Below are 22,359 nucleotides of genomic sequence, written 5' to 3'. Positions count from 1 at the left end.
TATATATATGCACACCACAGAAAAAAAATATATAACATACATCGGAGAAACAGGATCGATCAATAACTAACCCGCAAGCACGAAAAACCTGTTCGAGGAAGAGAGGAAAAAAAAGACACACATCTACGTATATATGTATCCCCCGTCACGTAGACGCGGATTCGGAAAACAACAAAAACAGACTACAACAACAACAAAAGTAACCATTCAAAAAAAAAAAAAAAAAAAAAAAAAAAAAAAAAAAAACAAAACAAAAAAAAAAAAAAAAAAAAAAAATACGTAAAAAAAAAAGTCGAATCACACACGGGACGACCGGAGAGGCAGGACGATGTGTACGCGTCGCAGCAGACGTATATAAAACCAAAAAGTAAAAGCAATAACCAAAAAAAAAAAAACCAAAACGGATCGTTGAGCGAGAGACAAGGAGCGATCGAAAGGAATTATCGTGGAAACGAGAAAATGGGGGTTGTTATGTTGGAATGTTTGTCTGTGTGCAGATGCAGCCTACTCGTTGTTGACTTGACGGTGATGATGGATTCACGGTGGAACCGAGGTCAGGGCCCGGTGATTGTTGGGGCTTAGGCAGGTCTACGGCTACTTACCTTCTTCCCCCTACTACTACTACTGTCTGCGACGAGTGAGAGTGATAGCGACCCGGTCCGTTGAACGCCGGGCCGAGCACGGTCTCTCCGTATATCTCGTTCGAGTCGGACGGAACGGTGACCGAGAGACACATGGGGGTCGATCACGGTAAGTCAGTACATAAAACAGTGCCTAACGAGTTTACCAGCGGGGACTGATCTCCTCTGCGGCTTCCTCTTTCTCTTTCTCTTCTGTATCTCTTTCTCTCTCTTTCTCTGTCTGTCTCTATTTCTCGAACCACCGCGGAAATCCGGAGGCTCATGATGGATCGTTAATAAACATGTTCGGCTGCTTGGAAAACATATTTTTTTCTTTTTCTCTCGTTTAAATTAAGACTACGATTGATCTCGCCGGAGATCCACACGGAGATGCCTGTAATGTTGTAGATGTCGCTGCCGAGCGGACGGAGTCCGTGCGTGTGAACCCCGGAATCCGTGCGTGTGGACCCCGTCGCCTGGAATCCGTGCGTTAACCCCCCTTCATTTTTATTTCATTTTTATCGCCGTTAGTTATCTATTAAATATAATACGTGTAAATAATTCTCAGTAATTAACCCGCTTTGCATCACGACTTGAATTGCAGGGCCAGTTCCTTGTAATGGCAACAGTAAAGCTGAACGGTAAACCGCGAATTGTTCCGCGTTTGGTCATACAAAGTAGATATTACTCGCGAGATATTCCATTTCTTGATGCAAATGGGTCAATTCGGTATAATAATGAGTGTACGTTTTAAAAGATACGGTAATATTCAAGAGTCTAATCAAAGGGGCCAAGTCTAATAAAATCGGAAAATACTTTTTCTTAAGGATTCAAACGGACCGATTATTAATTAATTCTATGACTATATCGTTTAAAGTATATGTTCCTGTAAATTATTATACTTCTTAATATCGAACATTCGTGGAAATATTCTCGCAGACCATTCTAAATGTTTAAACTCGAATAGGAAACGTTTCTAAATGTACAAGGTGGACCACGAGACATGATTAGCTTAAATTATTCTACTGCTAGCTGTTGTATCGAAAATTTACCGTTTACGCGAGTGTATTACAGCTGATGGACACCATTTTGAACATCGTTTTAATTAAGGTAAATGGTATTTTCGGTAAATATTTGCAATAAAGGAGCTACCTTCGATTTCGATGATTTTTCAATATGTTGTCAAGGCCATTATCCTCAATAGTGTTATGAAGGTTTTAGTTGGGGGTTATCGTTTGTTGAAGAAGTTATTATCAAAAAAAGTTACTTTTCTTCTTGAACTGTCACTTACCAATTCCGAACAAATATAGAATTTTACGGACTAATTTCACGAAACTGGAGACAAAGAAAAATTTGTTCACCTTTTCACTCTATTGAATGTTAGACAATCGGTTATTTTAAAAATCCATAAAATCCGCAGTTTAATAGGGATGACCTTGACAACATATTGAAAAATCATCAAAATCGGAAGTGGCTCCCTTACCGTAAATATTTACCATATTTTCTTAATGTTTCTTTGGTTTAAATGAAAAAACAATTATTTGTTATGAAACTAGCCGAATTTGTCTCAGTATCCGTTAACAGATCGGCGTAAGAAAATTACAGGTTTATCTATAAAAAAGAAAACAGAAGGTGTTCCTGAAAACTCCGAAGAGAAAAAGGGTTGACCAAACATTTGGCACAATCATCTTAAAGCTTGAATCGTGTTATATACTAGCCAACAAAATTTTCGATCGAACATCTAGCAGTAGAATAATCTAATCTGATCACGTTTCGTGGTCCACTCTGTATAAGACCATACGATGTTTTTCATTCACAAAGGTGATTATAGTAAGCAGCCACAGTTTATCCGCCTATTTCTAGAACCGTTTCCCTAAAATCTCATCGATGCCATTAGCGAAAGAACTTTCCTCGCGAGCACCGTTACCGCGAACGCGTTCGGGAACGAAAAATTTTCCGCTGGAAAAAACGGTGATGTATGACTCGCGTGGCACGGTGTTGCTGACGTAGAACTCGACGGTGTTCTCTCTCGAAATTCCCTGCATCGGGATTTCGAGCGATCGATAACAAACGGCCGCGATCGCCACGGAACGGAGACACACCAGAGGAGTTTGTTGCCTGGATAACCATCGTCGAGGATCGATCGCCGGTGGTTTTTACCGTTCGGTTATATTATCGAGGAAACACGGTGATCGATGGAACGTCAGTTCGTTTGGGAAGACCGATGGCCGTCTAGGAGATTAAAAACTCACGGGAGGGGATTAAGAAAGTTCCGCTGGTCGAGCCCGCTCGCCTCGATTCATAACGGCGCACGTCGAAAGTTCCCCGAAGGACACCCCCGTCATCCCCGTCCAAGAAACGGGGGTGGCACCCTTTTCTCTCTGATAATTAAACGACAACCGTACGGCCGTCGAATACCTTCCGGTCGATAAACGTAACAGCCTCGCGAATTAAATGCTCCATTGATCGAACACGGAATTTTTCATGGAGCTTTCACGCTCGAGGCGACCTACATTTCGCTTGATTCGGTTCCCTTTTTTCCTCCTTCCTCATCCCTGAAGGGAAAAGGATCGATTGGATTGCTGGGCAACGTGTGAACTTACAACTGGACGTTTTCAAGATCGTGAATTCGACGTAATTCTTTAGAATTCGGCACGATGAGCTATTGATGGTTTAGATATTCCGATGAATTTGTTTACTTGAATGTTAACCCTTGGCACTCCGTTGGAAACAATAATCATGTGTTTCACAGATCCGTTGGCGCCGCTAGGGAGACATTTGCAACTGTAATTTAGTGTCAATGGTAACACTAAATATCCGGTGTCATTGGTGGCGTGGGTAGAGAGTATATGTACTCTACGCCTACTATTTTCGTATTCTTGAGTTCGAGTTATTATTTGGCTTTGTTTTTACGGGTAAAATAGTGGAGAGGGAAGAGAGCTACGGTGAGAATTTGAAGATGATTGAAAGTGAGGAGGTTTTCCATTTTAAACTATTAAAGGACAATTTAACTGTGCAAGGAAAGGAAAGAAGGGTTGTGTTGTATCTTCTGAAAGAGAAGAAAATTGTGGGAGACGTCAAACGAGTGAATACTACGATACTTCTCCAAATAAGCCAAGAATGCACATGGGACAATATTTCGACAGGTGTCATACGTATCATGGAAAATTGCAAAATATGAAAATTAAGTTTCGTTTTCATTAAAAACGAAAAATTATGAAAGATAAATAACAATAAATAAATTCATAAGCACTCGTAGTGCTTTCCTTTCAAAACGTTTCCTGGACAACAGGACTCGATAAATGCTCGGAATGCTAAGGGTTAAACAACTAGATTTACGAGAGTGGAACTGTTATTTGTTTGCGAATCAAACGTTCTTCCAGCTTGATTTATTAGTAACTGTCAACGTGTGCTGGTACTGTTTGAATAACGGAACTCTTTATATTTATTAGGCGTTCCCGTTTCTTCTTGAATTATTGTTTTGGAACGTTCGAGACGGATTCTCTACCCTCAAAGCCTAGCTATTCGTAACGTGGGCCGCCTATATTTCTTTTATAAATAGAGGCGTGTAATACAGTCCGGCTGTTACCGGCAATTTGTCAAAGCGGAAAGATCGTAAGCGGAAGTACACACCGCGTTCAGAAACAGAAACATAACAGCGGCGGCGGGCTCACAGGGATTCGCGGGGCAATGAGTTACTACGTACACATGACGTTATTAATTAACCGCAGAGTATAGTGGGAGGCCGGGGTCGCGATTGGTGGCGTTCTGTAATTGACAATTCGAGATGACGGCGGCGGGGTGGTGGGGGGCGTGTGCACTTCTAATTATCCGCTTGTCGAGAGGATGAATCGATCGCCAATCGGGCAATTTGTACTCCTGAAGAAGGAAACCTCAAGTTTCATTCGACTTTCTTGTAACGCGAAAAGTATCCGTATGATTTAGTACAAGTCGACATTTATTCAGTGAAATGTCACGCAATCCTGTAGTAAATATAATCGATTGTCGAATACGTCGATTGTATTGTAATCCATAAATTTGTAACGATCTCTACCGGGAATTTATTCTCTACAGTCTTTCGAAATATAAATTCCAAATATTTTGAAAACTGAGTTACACTACTGGTACTTTGTACTGAATAGTTTTTCGATATGTATTATCAAAAAAAAAAAAATGTCACGAACTTGAGTGTTATGATTAATGTAGTTGATAATTTAGATAGAGGCTTACTAATGGGACACCATGTATTACTTTATATCCATATAATAACAAATTACATTTCCTGCAAAAATGATAGACAAAAACAGCTTTATGGGAGCTTACAGTAGAGGCATAAGAGTACCTAATAAAAATGATTTCAGTTAAAATAAAAAAATTCTTTAACCATTTATTTTGCAATTGTTTTAACGAAATGCAATGTTATAATAGTGAGGCACTATTTAAAAATTTGAAAAGAAATGGAGATATAGTGTGAACCTCGGTTCGCTTCAGCCTTGACTAGCCAATCGTTTCGAAACAATTGACACTGGCTCAAAGTAATACACATCGTTTGAAATCGTTCCAGGGGGACAAACTTCTCCAGTTCCGTTCGAAAAACGCGGATCGGAAAAGTCACTCGGGTCTGTCGAGAATTCCCCCCCCCCCCCCGAACGTTCGCGTGAGCGCGTGAAATTTCGTTTCCCGTTGTCGGACCTGTTGCTCTCTTTCGCCAGCAGCTAAAAATTGCGTGCAGCCGACGTACCGAGGACACGCTGGAGACCGTGGCAACGATCCATGCAAAGCGACTAATTTTACGATTATCACGGGTCGTTCGGGTGGATCTTAAAAGCTCCTTTGAAGCTGCGCCGCGGAGCAGTTACTAGATTCAGCATTGATATCTTGGCCGGTGGTAAAAGGGTAATTATGAATGCATTAAATTCCAAGACGGTAGGAACTATTAAGGAACGACCCTAATTTCGAACGCTTTAAACTGCTCGCCCGGAGACTATATGTATATCCTCGGGAGAGAGAAATTCACAGTGGTCTCTTGTCTGTCTATAGAATTTCTTCGCAAAATTTGTCACTTGTCTGAGATTGCTTGAACTGTAGATGAATTAATCTTCCATCCATGTACCAGTATCTTCCGTTTCCATGGGAGATTGACTTCGGTAATTTATGCTGACGCGAACAGATTGAAATATTGATAATTAATTAGACATTCGGAACAATTTAGTCTCCGTAATCGTCGATCAAACACCAAACTTTGTGCGATATCGTTTGCACATTCAGTAATTAATAATACAGCAGCGCAGTCTACTGTCAGAATTAAATGGAACATGATACGGTTAGTGACGTATAACGATGTAACGAAGCTGAAGTAATTGATGTTGGTTTGGATACCTCGAAATAACTTTCTCTATTCAGGATGCTCTGGACAAGCAGTCTGCAATATTCATGAATTCGATTCGCTAAACATCCACATTATCAGTGTAAACACTCTGCATACCTTAAACTGCTATACCTTGTCTATCGCCATTAAATTCAATTATTTAAATTATTAAGACGACACTACTTAAGTTCATGCAAACTTTCAAGTACTAATTCATAATAGGAAACAAATAGGAACTCATTACCCAAATGCACGATTTTACCAGTTAAATAGGAAAGTATATCCTACATTAAACCTTAGATGTCTGGGTCCATTTTGACCCAGGTTTGTAGAATCTACATACATCGTTCTAGTTCACAGAGGACTAAATGAACCGTACGGTATTTTATCTTAGTAGTTTATGAAAAGACCAGCATATTTTGAAGAAATTTGTTCTAAAACACGTATAAAATCACATGAATAGGGGTCTATCTGGCTCCAGGTACGTCTATTCCATAATCAAAAACGTCCACCTTCCGAGGAAACGTGCCCATTCATCGCCATATCGATCATCGATGACCGACATGTAATACGAAATCAACTGTAACATAATACCATGGACGTGAACATGAAATGCAGCCGAAATAGACCTTGTGGTGCACGTGATAATCCTTAATCAAATCAACACACTATTCTATTTCGCCCCGTTGCATCTAGCACAAACAATCAACATAGTCTAATCATGGATTAACCGAATTTTCGTCACCAGGCGACCGAAGATCATTCGCGACGCGAACGGTTCCAATATACCCATCTCCATTCCAGGAACACCGTGTATACACTAACGAGCAAACTCTGCTTCTGCTAGGGGAAAAAGTGCCGTTAGAGGAAAGCCTCCAGCCACTTAGTACATTTATTTCAAGTACTGAAATAAATGTTAAACCGAATGTTAATTTGGCATAAGTTTCAGTAACTGTTGAGATCAAGTAGATAGGAGGCCCTTCTACTAGGGGAAAAAATGACATAAAACAAGGGCCTCTTACCACTTGGAAAATTTACTTCGGGTACTGAAACAAATGTTAAACCGAATGTTAATTTGGCATAAATTTCAGTAACTCCCGAGATCAAATAGATAGGAGGACCTTCTACTAAGGAAAAAAATGACGTAACAGACGGGCCTCCTACCACTTGGTAAATTTACTTCAGGTACGGAAACAAATGTTAAACCGAATGTTAATTTGTCATGAATTTCAGTAACTCTTGAGATCAAGTAGATAGGAGGCCCTTCCACTAGGGAAAAAATGACATAAGAGAAGGGCCTCCTACCACTTAGTAAATTTATTGCAGGTACCGAAACAAATGTTAAACCGAATGTTAATTTGTCATAAATTCCAATAACTCCGGAGATTAAGTAGATATGAGTCCCTTCCCCTACGACACTTTTTCCCCTATCGGAAACCGAGTTTGTTCGTCGGTGTACCTGTACCGCCCCCCCTCCCCCGCGTACACAGTACGCATCGCGGATTGCAATTAATTAAAAGACATTAACCGGGGCCAGTTATTAGCGCAATTAATAGTCGCGTGCGTCCGATTGCTCCCGATCATCCAATCCACTTACGAAGAACGGTCGCTGGCGGGCGTGTGCACACCGAACGGGTGTTCCGGTTCTGGCCGGCTCGACGGCGATGGAAACCGACCCATGTGGTCGATGGTGGTGTTATATTTGTCTCTCTCTCTCTCTCTCTCTTTCACTCCGGTGCAGTGGCATTTTATGGGGGTTGCGCGGTGGTAGTCTGCGTGGCGACGGTGTAGGTCGATACAGCGGAGGGACCTTGCCGTCATTCGTTCCCCGGCAGCAGCAGCAGCCCACGTCCTTCGTGAAACGCCCCCGTGGAAGGGCCACTCCAGGCACCGACCACGGAAAGGAAACAAAGGGACACACGACACACTTGTTTCCCCGGGATCGAGCACTCGGTCCTCCTCGTCGCACGCTACGCAATCGCTCGTAATTGCTGTCCCCGACGTGCGCACATACATACCGTGGAAACATACACGGAAACAATGCTGTTATCTCTGCGAGTGCGAAAGGGTATATCCTTTTTCTATGTACCGATTTATTGGATCACGGCGATGGTACATAAAGTGTGCAACCTGGTATACGTGGTTAAGATACCTGTTGGATAGAGGGACTTACAAGGGAAAGGACCTCAATTTTCCGACTTCGATTTTAACGGGATTTTGTATGATAGTAGAATGAGTGTCCTAATTACTGCCACTGTATCTAATACTGCAAGTTTATTTATTTTACTCAACACTAACCGTACCGAGAGTTTTATATACCTATTTGTACCGTATTTAAAACCGGTCATTTGATCGGCGGTCCGTACGGTTAGTGTTAATGAAAACATAACAGACAATGAATTGTGTACAAACATTTTTTTTATTGCATTGGGAGTCTGATTTACATAAAAACAAAGACATACATGCACTTGTGCCCATTTGCTGCTCATGTTGTTCGCGTCAACGTGTCTTTGTGAATCATTCTATTCCAAAATGAATCGAATCTTCCTTGGTGAAGCTGACCGACGTTCCGTCATTTCCGGTCCGTCGTCTCCCATTAAGCCACCGGCTAACGTAGTCGTCGTAGCTCGATCGTAGCGTATGGTATCAAAATTTCGTTAACCCATCTGAGGAGCAGCCAACGATTCCACTATACGATTTTAGTAGTCTCCGAAGGGGCTTCGTGGGGGCAATTTATAAAGTTACAAGCCATATTATGGCGGGTAATGGATCGTTAGTTTCATGGCGGACGGGTGAAATCACGTGGACCAATTGACGTTTATGGGGATCGACGTCGGGCCACGGCAAACCGCCCCCTTTGTCTTGAGACTATTGACGGGGAACGATCGGTAAAAATTGTGTTTCGACCCAGTTTAATATCATGCTGTGCCACCACGTTATTTCCTGTACCGATGTGAAAAAAAATATTTAACGATCATTCAATGATCCCTCAGATTTTCTAGAATTATTTCACACATTAACAGAAGCTTTTCTGTCCTTTCGTAAAAACTTCATCGGCTAAGCTTGAAAAAGTTCTTCGATTACATTTTCGAGTTTCTCTTGACCTCGTTCTTTCCTTCTGAACGATCCTCGATTTCGGGAAGGGAGAAAATATCACAGAGAATATCGGATGAATATGCTGAGTGTTCTGTAATTTCTCGAACGGATCCACTTTTTGCTTTACATAGCTTTTTTTTTTTTGCCTTCAACGTGATCTCGCGTTATTTTTCTAAGGAAAAAGAACTGATCGTTTTTCTATCAATATTACAAAAATCACGTTACAATGCATGCAACGATAATATATTCCGTGGATTTGGAGACAACAGTTCAATTGTAATAGAGATCATATTATTTTCAGGATAATCTATCGCTGCACCTGTATATCATCGATTCTCTATAATATATCCCGTGGTTGAAAGTCGCGAAAATGCTCAATTCCAAAGATTACCATTTTAAATTTCTCCTAAAAGCCGAGGACATTTTTATGTCGAATTATCGATCCCCCGTAAACATAAATCCAAGCGCGGTTTACGAGCTTCACTTTAATCTATCGACTCCATTCGACGGTCCATTGTTCACCGGTTCCATTCGCGAAATGAACGTTTCAAGAAATCAAGAGGTATATGTGTGTGTGTGGTGTATTTTCGAATCAACGGGGACCGAGTTTCGTTCCTTTTTTCCCTCCTGACGACTAGGAGAAAGTCGATCGCGAAACGTTTGTCAGCCGGACACGATATCCGTACTCGCAATTTCCGCGGCCCTTGGCAAGACCTACGAGTGCCAATATCCCGGTCTCGTGGTCCTGCATGTATGACCTGGATGTGCCGTCTTCCCGCCGTTAAATTTCGTTCCGGTGTCTCTGTACCGCCATTATTAAAACGCGCTGCCTGCTTTCCGACGTCCTGGTCCCGAACTCTGAAAATTTTCTTCGCACCCTTCGAATAGCCTTCGTTGCAATCGTATGATAGAAATCAGAGGTGGCTCCATTACAATGAATATTTCCCAAAAATACAATACAGATGTTTTGTTTTTCTAAAGTTAGTCATTCTGAAGACGTGAGAGTGAACTGACTAACAGATTCTCTCAAGATGTTTCTGTGGAGAGACTTATCCTTGTACTTTCGATTCGACTAACAAGCAACTCGACGGCACAGAGTTCCTAAAGTTCGTATCATAAGGTGGTACGAAAGTAGTAAATTAGGAAGAACGAGGTGTCGTCGGTTTTCATGAACCGTAAGGCGTCGATTCATCGGAGCCTCGAGTGTATAAACGTCGAGCCTGAACTTTTACGGATCACCGGAAATTCTCGCCGGGTGTCCCCAACGTGCTCGGGGGCAGACGTTCCCGTGAAAGGGGGATCGATACCTCATTCGTACGACTTCGAGCCTGTCCACGCTTCCGGATGGCTGGTAACAGCATCTCGAAATTGGGAGAACCAATTGCGCGTGGGATAAATTCAATCCTTTATTGACGACAGAAGAAAAACCGAAACGACAAAAGAAAAATCTAATATCTCAATATTGATAGAATTTTCAAACATATCGAGAGGCAGAGTTGAACAAAATGTAATCTAACTACGAAATTCAAATCACAATTACAATGTAATTGCTGGACAATTAGAACTGCAATTACAATGACATTGTAATTAACTGTACTAAATTTACAATAAAAATTACATTGTAATCTTTACTATAAATTTAGTATAGCTAATTACAATGTAATTGTAAGTGTCTACCAATTACATTGCAGTTACATTCTAATTGTGATTTGGAGTTTGTAATTAGATTACATTTTGCCCAACTCTGCCCCATGGCCTGGAGAACTTAATTTTTCTTTTTCCCCGTTTTTAGAATCAATACGTCACTATAAGTATTCCAAAAGACATTTATAGAATTTTAATGGGAATTATCGCTCTCATCATGAGAATTGTCGTTTAAGTAAATACTTAGAATATTTGAAACCGTGGACGACTAGTACCAAACTGTTCCTTTAGATGACACTGGTGTAGGTAGATAAATTCATTTAACATTTGATTAAAAGGACCTGGGCGCTATAGTTCCCAAGGTGGTCGCGAGATTCGGCCATTTTAGGAACTACAGTTCCCATCCGTACCAAATGTGCTAAAGAAATAATATGTTCCTGTGAGTGTATTTACGATAGTTTACACAGATGGACCAAGTGTCGTTGAAGCACATGCGTATAAAATAAACTGTTCATTCCGACCGTGAAGTCCGTGAATAATGGTTCTAATATCGAACACAAGGCTGGAGATCTGTATTTAAAGTTCGGAAATTCGAGCAATCGAGATCAATAAGATTCGATCGGATCGTAAATCACGGGGTTCGTGGGATATCTATCGCTAATGTTGGTTTTGATACGACCACTACGGGGGGTCCTGATTTTTTAGGTCGTTTGCTTCTTCCGGCGTGTATGGATAGTGTTTGGAACGGTTTACACCTGACGTCACGAGCCGATTATTTTGCTTGACCGTAATAGTTTATTTTTTTGTGAAAGAGAATAATGGCATAGCTACATCGATTTGTTCCTAAAATTGCCGGGCTTAGAATCCTCGAACCTTGGCGCCTGATGCGAGATTAAGAGCATTTGTCAGACCGTCGTTCTCTCCTCTTTGCCGTTTAGAACGCGGTCTGTCTGTGATGTTAGTGGCCGAAACTCTTCAGAAAGTCGATAACGTATGCGTATAGAATGAATACAGACGCATTTAAACTGTTGCCATGCTACGTTGCGATAAAATCATTTGACGTCAAGACCATGTAACGATTTACTTGTCGTTCTAGTCTGTAATTTGACGAGTATAATTTTTTACTCGTGTCAAGTTACAGTTCCTCTTGTACTGTCCCCACTCTATTTTTTATTACTTGTTTATTATATTATTATGTGTTATATAACTCATATATTATACCTTATTATATAAATAAACAGAAATACAAGTTCAAGATAATCATTTTTCTTTACCAAGTACGGCTTTAAAATTCACCTTACCATTCAAGGGTTAAGTTTTATTGCAATACATTCTCTATCTCTTTATTTCTTGCCAGAAATGGAGGAATGTAGCAGCGGTACCCAGAAAAAATGATCCACAATAGAAGACCAACGCTTAACACACCATTTATTCTTGTAACTATAGATCTATATATTATTTCCAAAAACGAGATACTAGAACACAAACATCACGTTATTCTAGTCTCGCAGAACAGTGAGACCAGCGACCCTAGTATCCTCATTACGACCGCTCTGCCTCTCCCACCAATAGTCCCGTCTATCCCACCGGAAACGAAAGATAACATAACCTAGAAAAATATCCGCGCTTCGTTACATCAAACCACGCGTGTTATTCCGCCATTCCGTTCTCAAATTTACATTCTGATGATGGTAACGAGAGGAAACGTGTGTGTGGGATATTGTAGCGGAAATTGTTCGGAGAAAGGCAAAATCATTTCTCGCCGCTAGGCCAATAGAATTAAAGGTTATATTATATAAGTCTGCGTGAAATATTACTGCACATCGTTCAAAAGAAAGTCTGTATTCAAGACGATTACAGATTTCTAATCGTGTTCGCGACTACTCTCGATCCATGCTGGATACCAAGTGACTTCCTGACACTTCTTTTTTTTTTCCAGGAAATTCATGCGGTACCGGAAGTTATTCCAATCGGTCAATTGGTCATCGTCGTAGATTTATGGTGAAGCAGTTCACACGGGACGCAAATTTTAGTGGTTACCAGGCGATAAATTCACGCTCGTCCCGTGTATGAACTGCTTCATATTGTTTGATGACCAACCTAGGTACCTATTGACTTTGATTCACCCTATGAATAACTACGATCACGCTGCTCTGTTCTAAACCACTTAGCCACCCTTATTTTTCCCAATGTTCGAACTCCTACTTACTCATCCTGTACTAAAGCCCACAAGCATCCTCTTCCCACCATAGAACGATAGTATACAGAGGGATAGATACATAGATGTATGGGATAGTGTACATAGGGTATAAGACCCTAACTTAGACCTCATTCAGACAGATACTTGAGAACTCCGAAACTTTTTAGTTTGCAATTAGACTCTTACGACACTCTATTACGTGTAAATGAATAAACCTCTTCAAGACTTTTTAAACATATTGCACTCGATTCCGCAATTCGGAATCCAACAATACTGTAAATACTCGATGAGTGTTCGAAGGTTCCTCGACACTGACAGGGAAAGGTCCCCAGATTGAACTTTTAATGAGATTTAGCCAAATATGGCCATTGGTTTATGAAATATTTAATGTTCAATACCGAGGAGCCTTCGAACACTCATAGAGAACTTACTATATAAACGTATTACTGTATAATTGTACATATAATTTCTGAATCAGCCCTAACCACAAAATCTCAAAAAGGCAAAACATGCCTTCCCCAAGAACTCTAATTTCTATTTACAGTTTCTCTTATTTAACCATGTAGGTTTTCCAACCTGGCTTTCTCGTAAAATAACTTTGCTGAGACGCGTGTCATAAATCGAGCCAACCACTGCAAATGTTCTTACTTGAGCGTGCCACTATGGCCACTACAAAATCAATGGTGGACAGAGTCCGATCTTTGACCAGACCCTTCCCGAATGAAGACGCATCGTCCTCTCGACGGCTTGCACCGTTGCGTCGTGTGTCGGCACGCGATACCGAATATTCGGAATCGATATGGGTTACATCAACCTGGCCGATATTACAGATACATGTGTGTTGTCCTTCCCCCCGCGCGGACACAAACAGAATCGCTACGTAGCCTGTGTACGTAATGCGGTTTAATATAGACCGATTGTATACGGCGTTGGTTTCGGCGGGGAGGCCAACCGCGGGTAGATTGTATCTCGACGCGTCGGGCAAGCAGCAGCAGCAGGGCCGAGGGAAAATATCTGACAGGCCACACGCGGGTCGAATGTCGTGAGACGAAACGCCGGCCGGAAACCGTGGTAGCCACACAGCCTGTTTCGATTAAGGACAGTAGGGGGAATCGTAATCGAGGGAGGAACCTCTTAAAGAATCGATTCCTTGGAAGGGCTTTCTAGTATACAGTATACATATAATATTTAAACTGCTTGACGTGCATGCTACTACTAACTTACAATTGTTTCTGGAGTCAGACAGACACGTTATAATCTGTTATTTATTATTCTACATGGGTTAGTAATGAATAGACTGCGGATTTTATGCATTTATAGCCTACAGGGGTCTGTAAAATACAGTAAAGGACAAAACTTTGATCAGATACAATGATATTTCTAGTTTATTCTATTTATGAATTGCTATAGGAAATATTATTTTGCATAAAAGTCCTCAGTGTAAACTCCGTTTCGACGGGATCTGAGGCCGTTCATTGGTTGAAGATCGGCTGAAATAGCGAGCTCACGTTTTGAGCATAGTTTCAAGAGTATCACGAAGACATCGTGGAACAATAAGTCCTCGGTTGGTAGACATAATCGCGCGATATTTCAGTTATTGTTGCTGGATTTAAGACTGTCTTCCATTAAATAACGCAGCACATGATCCGTGTGTTCGTATCAATATACGCGAAGATTGCACCTGAGATAATGCAATTTCCCAATTTCTTCTCTTTCACTTGAACCTCGACCACACTGTCTTTATCCATACAACAGAAGCTTAGAATAACGCCCTCGCCAAAGTTATAGCAAATGTATCCAATCAACGTGGATCTGTAAATCAGCGTTGATGAAGACCAAGGGAAAATCTCCGAGGACTTCTGTGTCAGATTGTCACAGAAGTCGGAGTTATCGGTGTCATCTCCCAGGAGGCAGTCCTGCGCTACACAATATTCATCAATGATTCTTGCAGGAAGATATACATAACCTCCTCTACATTGAATATACACAATGAATAATAACAGTTACGTTTTCGACAGGGATGTTTAAATTAATCCTTCGACTGGGAATCATTCGCAAAGGTACGTCATACAGTCTTTCGTGAATTTTTTTCTTCAACACCCGACATTCCCAAGGATGACTGGCAAGAGAATTACGTCGTGAATATGGGTCGCCTGCCTCGTATCTCTGACAAGTTATATTATAAATTCATTCGAAGACGAGATCTCTGCAAACGAAATTATTGATTTTCGAAATACCGTGTCAAATAATCTTTCTAATTCGTCTGACAGATTCGGCCGATCGGGTTAGTCCTTACTTCGCCGAGCGATTTCGGTTCGATATCATTCTTCGACATTCGACCATCTTGAATTTCCGTGAAACGTTCACCACCCCTTACGTAGAAACAATACACATTGTATTTACGAACTGACGCTTTGAGAGAAAAAAGAATAGAAAAAAGGGAGGATCGTCAGTCGTTACACCTTCGATGGACGGTTTTCGCCGGAACGGAAAATAAACGACACACATTTGGCCTGTTACAGGATCGACTGCACACAAAAATGACACGACCGGAAATGGAAGGCCGGCTCCCCTTTTGGCGGAACCCAGATACGGCGCCGCGCCCCAGCCATACGGTAAGTTTCCCCCATGGTTCCACCCACTCTCTCTGTTTCTCCCTTTAATAGTCAAATTAACGGCGCCCAATTTGGACAAACGGACGACGGGGGCCGTCCAATAGATGATTACAAATTCTTGTTTTCTTTTCTTTCTTTATTCGAACGCTCGTGAAAAAAAAAACAGGGACCACGTAATAGCACGTAGCTCGTCGAAGAAGTTCGGCGACCAGTAATTTCCTAACCAGTCATCCGTGAATCGGGAATGGGGTTGGTAATTTTCTCACTGTGTCAGTAAGAACATCAACTCTACTGACTATATTGCGATCTAATCGATCAAATTTCCATTCCTATTATTGCAATCGTTTCCTGGTCAATTATTTTTTGTGTGGAGGAATGTTAAAGAGAATAGGAAATGGTGTGTAAAGCTGCGTCTACGCTATATAACAAAAGAGTGTTATATAACAAATGGTTATACAACTTTGATATACAACATGTTCTTATAACTTGTTACAAAATGATACCTTTTGGACAACTCCGTAACAAGTTTGTATAACATTTCGCATCTCATTATTAATGATGGCGTCACACTTGATGCGTAACGTGTAACTTGCTATGTAACACAAAAAATGTTATATAACATTTTTCTTTCTGTTAATCTAACAAGTTTTATAACTTTTCTATATAACTTGTTATACTATATAGTGTAGACGCAGCTTTATACAGAAAAGAGACTTTTAATTAATTTATTATTATCCTTGTTTCAAGAACAGGGTCTTTTTAGATTTCAAATATTATTCATTAATTCTGTGTTATCGTGTAACTTACAAGTCTACCGAAAGAGGTGCCCGGTTTCCGATTCGGAACGACCGGAAATTATTACTGCGAGCGATCGGCGAAGGGGTAACCAGACCGAAGGAATTTCGAACGAAAAATCAGTGGTAATTGCAGCAGAGTTATGTCGGGCTCGAGCTATCGAAACCATAACTGCAAACGAAACCCAATATCTCGCGACATTGACTTAAAGAATAGACGGCCAATACCGGGGTGGGGGTGGACTTCCGTAACGAAAGGTTCTTGATCGATTGTTAGCCGACGAACAACAAATCGGGGCTCTGTATCGAGCTGAATTGTCTGCGATGAAAAACGTCGCACGACGACACGATCTATAAATCCCTTCGAATCGTTGCGATATACTTTATTTTATTTTATTCGACATATTCGTATAAGATATTCCTACAGAGAAAGCGTATACACAAGTGTTTCCCGTGTTCGATCGGCAATTTGCTCGTCGAACAATATCCATTCCGCAGACTCCATTCGTCGTCACAAGCGAACGATGTCCACGCGATTAACGGACGGGAAGGGGGACACACAAGCTTCCCTCGATTTCCATAATTAGCGCGACTGAATGCGAGAGTGCCGAGCGCGACAATGATGACCAGATTCAGATCTGCCCCGACAAAAGGCATCAAATATCCTCTCTTCTCTTTGTTCCAGGATCCACGCCACAGGTAACTTTCCCACCGGGCGCCGGTCACGACCGTTACGAGGAGAATTTCAATGGACCGGCAACGTATGCGGAGCCGTACGTCGAGCGTTACGGTATTAAGAGTGACTTCAGCGGTCGAGAGCCCCTACATCCCACGCCGCCCCGGCCCGGTTACGTACCCACCCTAGGACAGACGCCACCGTCAAGTGCGCAGGGCTCCGTGATGATGGTGTACGGCCTGCAGCCGGATAAGGTCAACACTGACAAGCTCTTCAACCTGTTCTGCCTGTACGGAAACGTGACAAAGGTGCGTGGCAACGTCCGATTATAATACAGATACCAAAAGCATCTGGTGGTCCAAGATCTTTAGCATAACTACCCGGTTACCACCCCCATGACTGTTCATCTGTTTTATCTAGTGTGTCTCACGTGTCTTCAAGCTAATCGGTATTCGTTAGGAGTGTTAGATTTTAATACTGTGGATGTTAATCGTCTTTTCGAGGTATAGAATATCTATTAAATATCAGAGACTTTTGACCCTGAGGAACCAGTACTGGGTTACGGTAACTCAGTCTGTCCTACTGTGTGGTGTTTTGTAAATCTGATATTTTATGAGATATAGGCAAAAGAATGGATTACACTAACCCATGTGTAGTCGAATTAGTAGGGAAATGTAGTGTGGTCTTTGAGGATTAACTTCTGTCGTACATGTAATTCTTATTTTTCGATATCCAGTAGAGTAATTCAAACTTGATGCTTATTTCGAGTGAGCTGAAAAGTTCGGACCATAAAGGAGCACTTCTCTTAAGGATAGAGGATATGATTTGTCGTAGCTACAACAAGTCGAAGTTGCACAGACGTTGCAACTGTCGTTCAGACGGTCGAAGTGACCTAGATTGTACGATCAGTTGTACGACAAATCGTATCATCTATAAGGCGTTTTACTCGCCAAGTAACTCTACCTTTGCTTCCAATTTTTGCAAAGGAATTAAAGCAATCGTACAAAGATCGGATAACTCAAGCAACATAGCCCCAGGTTTTATTACATCCTTTTGGTTCCAACTTCTCAGCTAGCAAGAGTACTTCACAAACCTGTCCCATCACAGAGTTGTTTGCTAAAGGAAATATTTATTACAAGAATACCACAGCTTCCAAATCTGAATGAATGTTTGAAATTCATCTCCGGTCTATTAGTGCTCCCCGATAACCCTGGCCTCGTACACGTTTCTGTCACAGGTCAAGTTCTTGAAGACGAAAGAGGGATGCGCGATGATCCAGATGGGCGACAGCATAGCCGTGGAACGGTGTTTACAGAATCTGAACAACGTCACGATCGGCACGGACGGCAGGTTGCAGCTGGGATTCTCGAAACAGGCTTTCCTCTCAGACGTCACCAACCCTTACATTCTGCCCGACAAGACTGCGAGTTTCAAGGATTTCACGGGAAGCAAGAATAACAGGTGAGCTTGAACAACCGTTGTGCTCCTAGAATATTCCAGCCACCCATTTACGAGCACGGTCCATTTTTCTTCCTCTCTTCTATTTCCGGAATCAGTCACTTTTCCAAGCGATGTTCTTCGTTCCGTTTACACGTCGACCTCGTTTTCACGTTTGATCCGCGAATTTTCCACGACGTCGTGTCAGAGACAAGAATGTTCAGCTGGATGGTGACCAGGTGTTTCTCGAACTTATATCGATCCATCGAGACAGTAGTCTCCGCTATTCTAATCAGCTTCCCGACGCAGGCTTCATCAGTTTCCTCCTCCCTCCCACGGGCTGAATGAAACGTTAACGAGAAACCCCCACGTTTTCTGTCGACGAAATTTCCATATAGAACGAAATACCGATGCACAGCAATTAATGATGTTCTTCCTTACGGCGGGGGGGCCTCGAAGCCCCCACCCCATCGCGGCCAGCAATATTTACCCGATGAAAACTTAATTACGTCCGGGTTTTTGAATGTTCCCGCTTAAGCTACCCCCGGTCTCTTGATTGCGAGGAATTAATTACCGGGCCATAGAAGCTTTAGAATCTATGCTCGAAATTCTCCGATTTCGATAAACTGGAGCCTCGATTCGCCTACTTTCGAAGGCCAGTAATAGCTTGCCGCTTAAAGTTAGTCTCGTTAGATTGGAATCTTGTGCACAGAGATGTACAGCTTCTGGGAATTCGCGAAGAATAAGTGTCGAACCAGTTTGTCTGAGATTCTTCTGTATTTATTTCTGGGGGCTTCCCGACACTGGCAAAGGCTCCTCGACACTGAACATTAAATATTTCATAAACTAATGGCCATATGCGGCTGAAACAAATATTACTAGCTTCGGAATTCTAAGCTCTATCATTGTGCTAAACCTCATTAAAATGTTAGCATTAAACGTGGGTATGATATTTAGCACATCAGTTGATCGAAGAGGCAAATAATCATAATAATTCTACTCAAATATAGAGTGTATTTTATTATATACTCACTATGTTAAGATACTATACGAACGATAATACCTACGTTTGTCTGACGCGTACCCGTTGTTGTCGATTGCAGGTTCCTAAACCCAGCGATGGCCAATAAGAATAGAATACAACCACCATCGAAGATAGTCCATTTTTTCAACACTCCCCCGGATTTAACCGAGGAGACCGTACACCGTGTCTTCGTCGAACGCGGCATCGAGGCGCCGACGACGGTGAAACTGTTCCCCTTAAAATCGGAACGATCGTCGTCTGGCCTTATCGAGTTCAGCAGCGTCGGTATCGCGGTAGCTGCCATCATGGAATGTAATCACACAGCGCTCGAAAACAGCAGTAAGTACGCTCTAACGTTCTCACGTGCCAGTGGACATTATACCCTAAGTGATTTAAATTTTCATTACATTTTGGAAATTATTGCTCGACCCTCTGTAACTCGATTTTATTTCTTTTTAAGCGACATTCCGTAACGGATTTCCCTAATCGTGAAAGAACAACTTCTTACATTAAATGGACACTACTCCAGACGTAGGATAAAAATTGTAAACATCACAAATGATCTGGAGTTCTACAGTTCTCACTGTTGAGACTATTCGGATGTATGCCGTGACCATGTTAAACTATTTTCCCAACGTTTCGCAAGCATTGCAGCTAGCTTCGTCAAGATTCGAATTTAATAGTTACCCCTATATATTACCCGTCGAAACCACGAATTTCCGATACGCACTTATTAGGGTTCTCGAACAGTAGGTACCTTCGTCACGTGTCCGACGGATCTGTTTCAGATGGCAAGTTCCCGTACATCATGAAGCTGTGCTTCTCGTCGTCCCGCACCATACCGACCAGCTTCCCGCCGAGCAGCGGCAGCCAGTCGAGCAATTCCGCCGGTAATGGCCACGCCAAAATGCAGCAGGACTCGGAATAGAACGGCGAGGTCCAGGGCCAGCAGCGTCAGCGTCAGCGCCAGCGTCCCTCTCTCGCCCTGCACCCGTTGTGTGCCCCGACGGGGACGGCCCTGCACCCAGCCGCAGCGATTACACTGTCACCGGTTCTACCGCCGCCTGTGCCGCCGCCCTTGCCGCCCGCCTGCGTCCTGATAGCCACGCCGACACTCTATCCGACCGTGCCGCCGCCGCCACCGCCTCCGTTGCCCACGTTCTGGCCGTACTGAGTTGAATCCAGGGAGGAGAAACACAGCGGGCCTAGACGGTGAACAACGACGAGCCGTGTAAACGACGACTTATCTTGTCACCGTCATAAATCTTGCTCCTCCCCGTAGCATCCAAGCCGCAACGGATTGGATCATCATCGGACCCCATGTCACTGGTAATATCCATGACGGTATGGTCCGTGGACGGGATAATTTAGGGGGTTCCGATTCAAGGGTCGGAGGACCGACGACGCGACGGAGCTTATTATTTGTTCGCGTAAGTCGAGGACCAGAAGAAACCGAGAAACGTCTGACGCGCGGTTTGCTCGAAGAGAGAGACACGTCCAGGGAGGATATCGTCGCCGTCCACGGGGACGACGATGATATTACACTCTCCTGATCGTCAACAGGGTTGGGAAGGGAACACCAGTGCATCCATGGGTAGACTGCTCGTAAGAAGAAGAAGAAGAAGAAGAAGGTCATCGAGGATCGTCCGCTAGCCCGAGTGGAAGTGTGTCCTGGCGAAAATCGAGAGGCAGCGATGTTTCTGATTATATACAACACACACACACACACTGCTCTGTTGTGTCTCTTGTCTTTTTTTTTCTTTCTTCTGGTTTCTTTCTTTTGTTTCTTTTTTTTTTTCATTTTTTTTTTTTGTTTTACCATTTTCCTTCTGGTTGTTACGGCGCGAGAACCGCCCCGGGTGTGTACACACCGTGGCTTACTCTCGTGCGGAAGATCCCGTGTGTCGAAGATTCCGTGACCACATCGGTGTCTCGTGAACCCCCCCGTTTAATACGTAAGTTAGTGTCAGTATTATGTCTTGAAGCGAGAGATCCTCTTCGCGAAAGATGGCGTGCGAAGCTTGTGTGAGTGAAGTAAGATAACTCGCAGACGGAGAGAGAACTGGAGAGAGAGGGAAGTAGGGAAGAAGAGGATTCGCCTCGTCGGTCGTTCTTCGCGGAAGCTTCTTTCCTTCGGTGGAACGCTGAGGATCGATCGTGCAAAGGATTGTCTTGTATATAATAGCTCGGGAGAGTGGGCCGTCTAATGGGAATCTGCCGTCGTCGGGCACGGATTACATATCAAGGGCCGAGCGAGGAACCCGGAGGGAGGAAGCACGATCCGCGTGAAAGCATCAGAGGGATCACTTTTGACGGCCTGATGTGGCGTATACCAAGAGGAATTCGAAATGACCGCGGATCGATGGTTTCTCCCGCTATCGGACATCCTGCTTAATCGGCCCAGCGTATGACGTTTTCACGTTTCACACACACACATACATACACACATCATCGTGCGGCCATTTTCTTTAGTAGTTTACTCGCGTTTTGGTTTCGCAGCGACGCTCGCGCCCGTCTGATTCAAATAACGCGTTCATACTGACGCAAGCACGAACACATACACACATAGACACCATGTGTATATGTGTATATATATATATATATATATATATATATATATATATATATATGCATACGAACGCGTGCGAAAGAGAGACGAATGGGGACAAACACCTTCGACACATTTTCGAAGTGCACCACGCGCGGTTCCTCGTTGACCATTTTCACATATTGTATATCTGTGGGATCCAAGTAAATCGGAGGTTCCTTATCGACCATTAGAAACTATATATACACGCTGGATACAGTTTCAAAACAGAGAGAGAGAGAGAGAGAGAGAGAGAGAGAGACGGAGAGAGAGTGTTCAGAGGATCTGGAACTATCGC

At 42.7% G+C, this 22,359-nt stretch overlaps 1 protein-coding gene across 3 annotated transcripts in view; it reads left to right on the top strand.

Moving 5' to 3' along the window:
- The window catches only part of LOC107187372 (heterogeneous nuclear ribonucleoprotein L), a 181,175-nt gene extending 159,971 nt beyond the window's left edge, over positions 1–21,204 (top strand). Inside the window, exons 7-11 of one of the 3 annotated variants that reach the window (XM_015575464.1) lie at positions 15,451–15,543; positions 17,023–17,321; positions 18,251–18,474; positions 19,554–19,813; positions 20,266–21,204. In XM_015575464.1, coding sequence (XP_015430950.1) covers positions 15,451–15,543; positions 17,023–17,321; positions 18,251–18,474; positions 19,554–19,813; positions 20,266–20,402 — 1,013 coding nt within the window. In that variant the 3' untranslated portion in view covers positions 20,403–21,204. Of the gene's footprint in view, positions 1–15,450; positions 15,544–17,022; positions 17,322–18,250; positions 18,475–19,553; positions 19,814–20,262 lie in introns of all 3 variants that reach the window. The other 2 variants (XM_015575456.1, XM_015575471.1) reach the window with 2 other exon arrangements.
- Positions 21,205–22,359: the final 1,155 nt, after the last annotated feature.

This window comes from Dufourea novaeangliae, unplaced genomic scaffold (genome assembly GCF_001272555.1).
Source record: "Dufourea novaeangliae isolate 0120121106 unplaced genomic scaffold, ASM127255v1 scaffold14, whole genome shotgun sequence".
In the NCBI taxonomy this organism is placed as follows: Eukaryota; Metazoa; Arthropoda; class Insecta; order Hymenoptera; family Halictidae; genus Dufourea; species Dufourea novaeangliae.
Note: the sequence above shows the minus strand (reverse complement) of the source record. Positions and strands in the feature narration are given on the sequence as shown.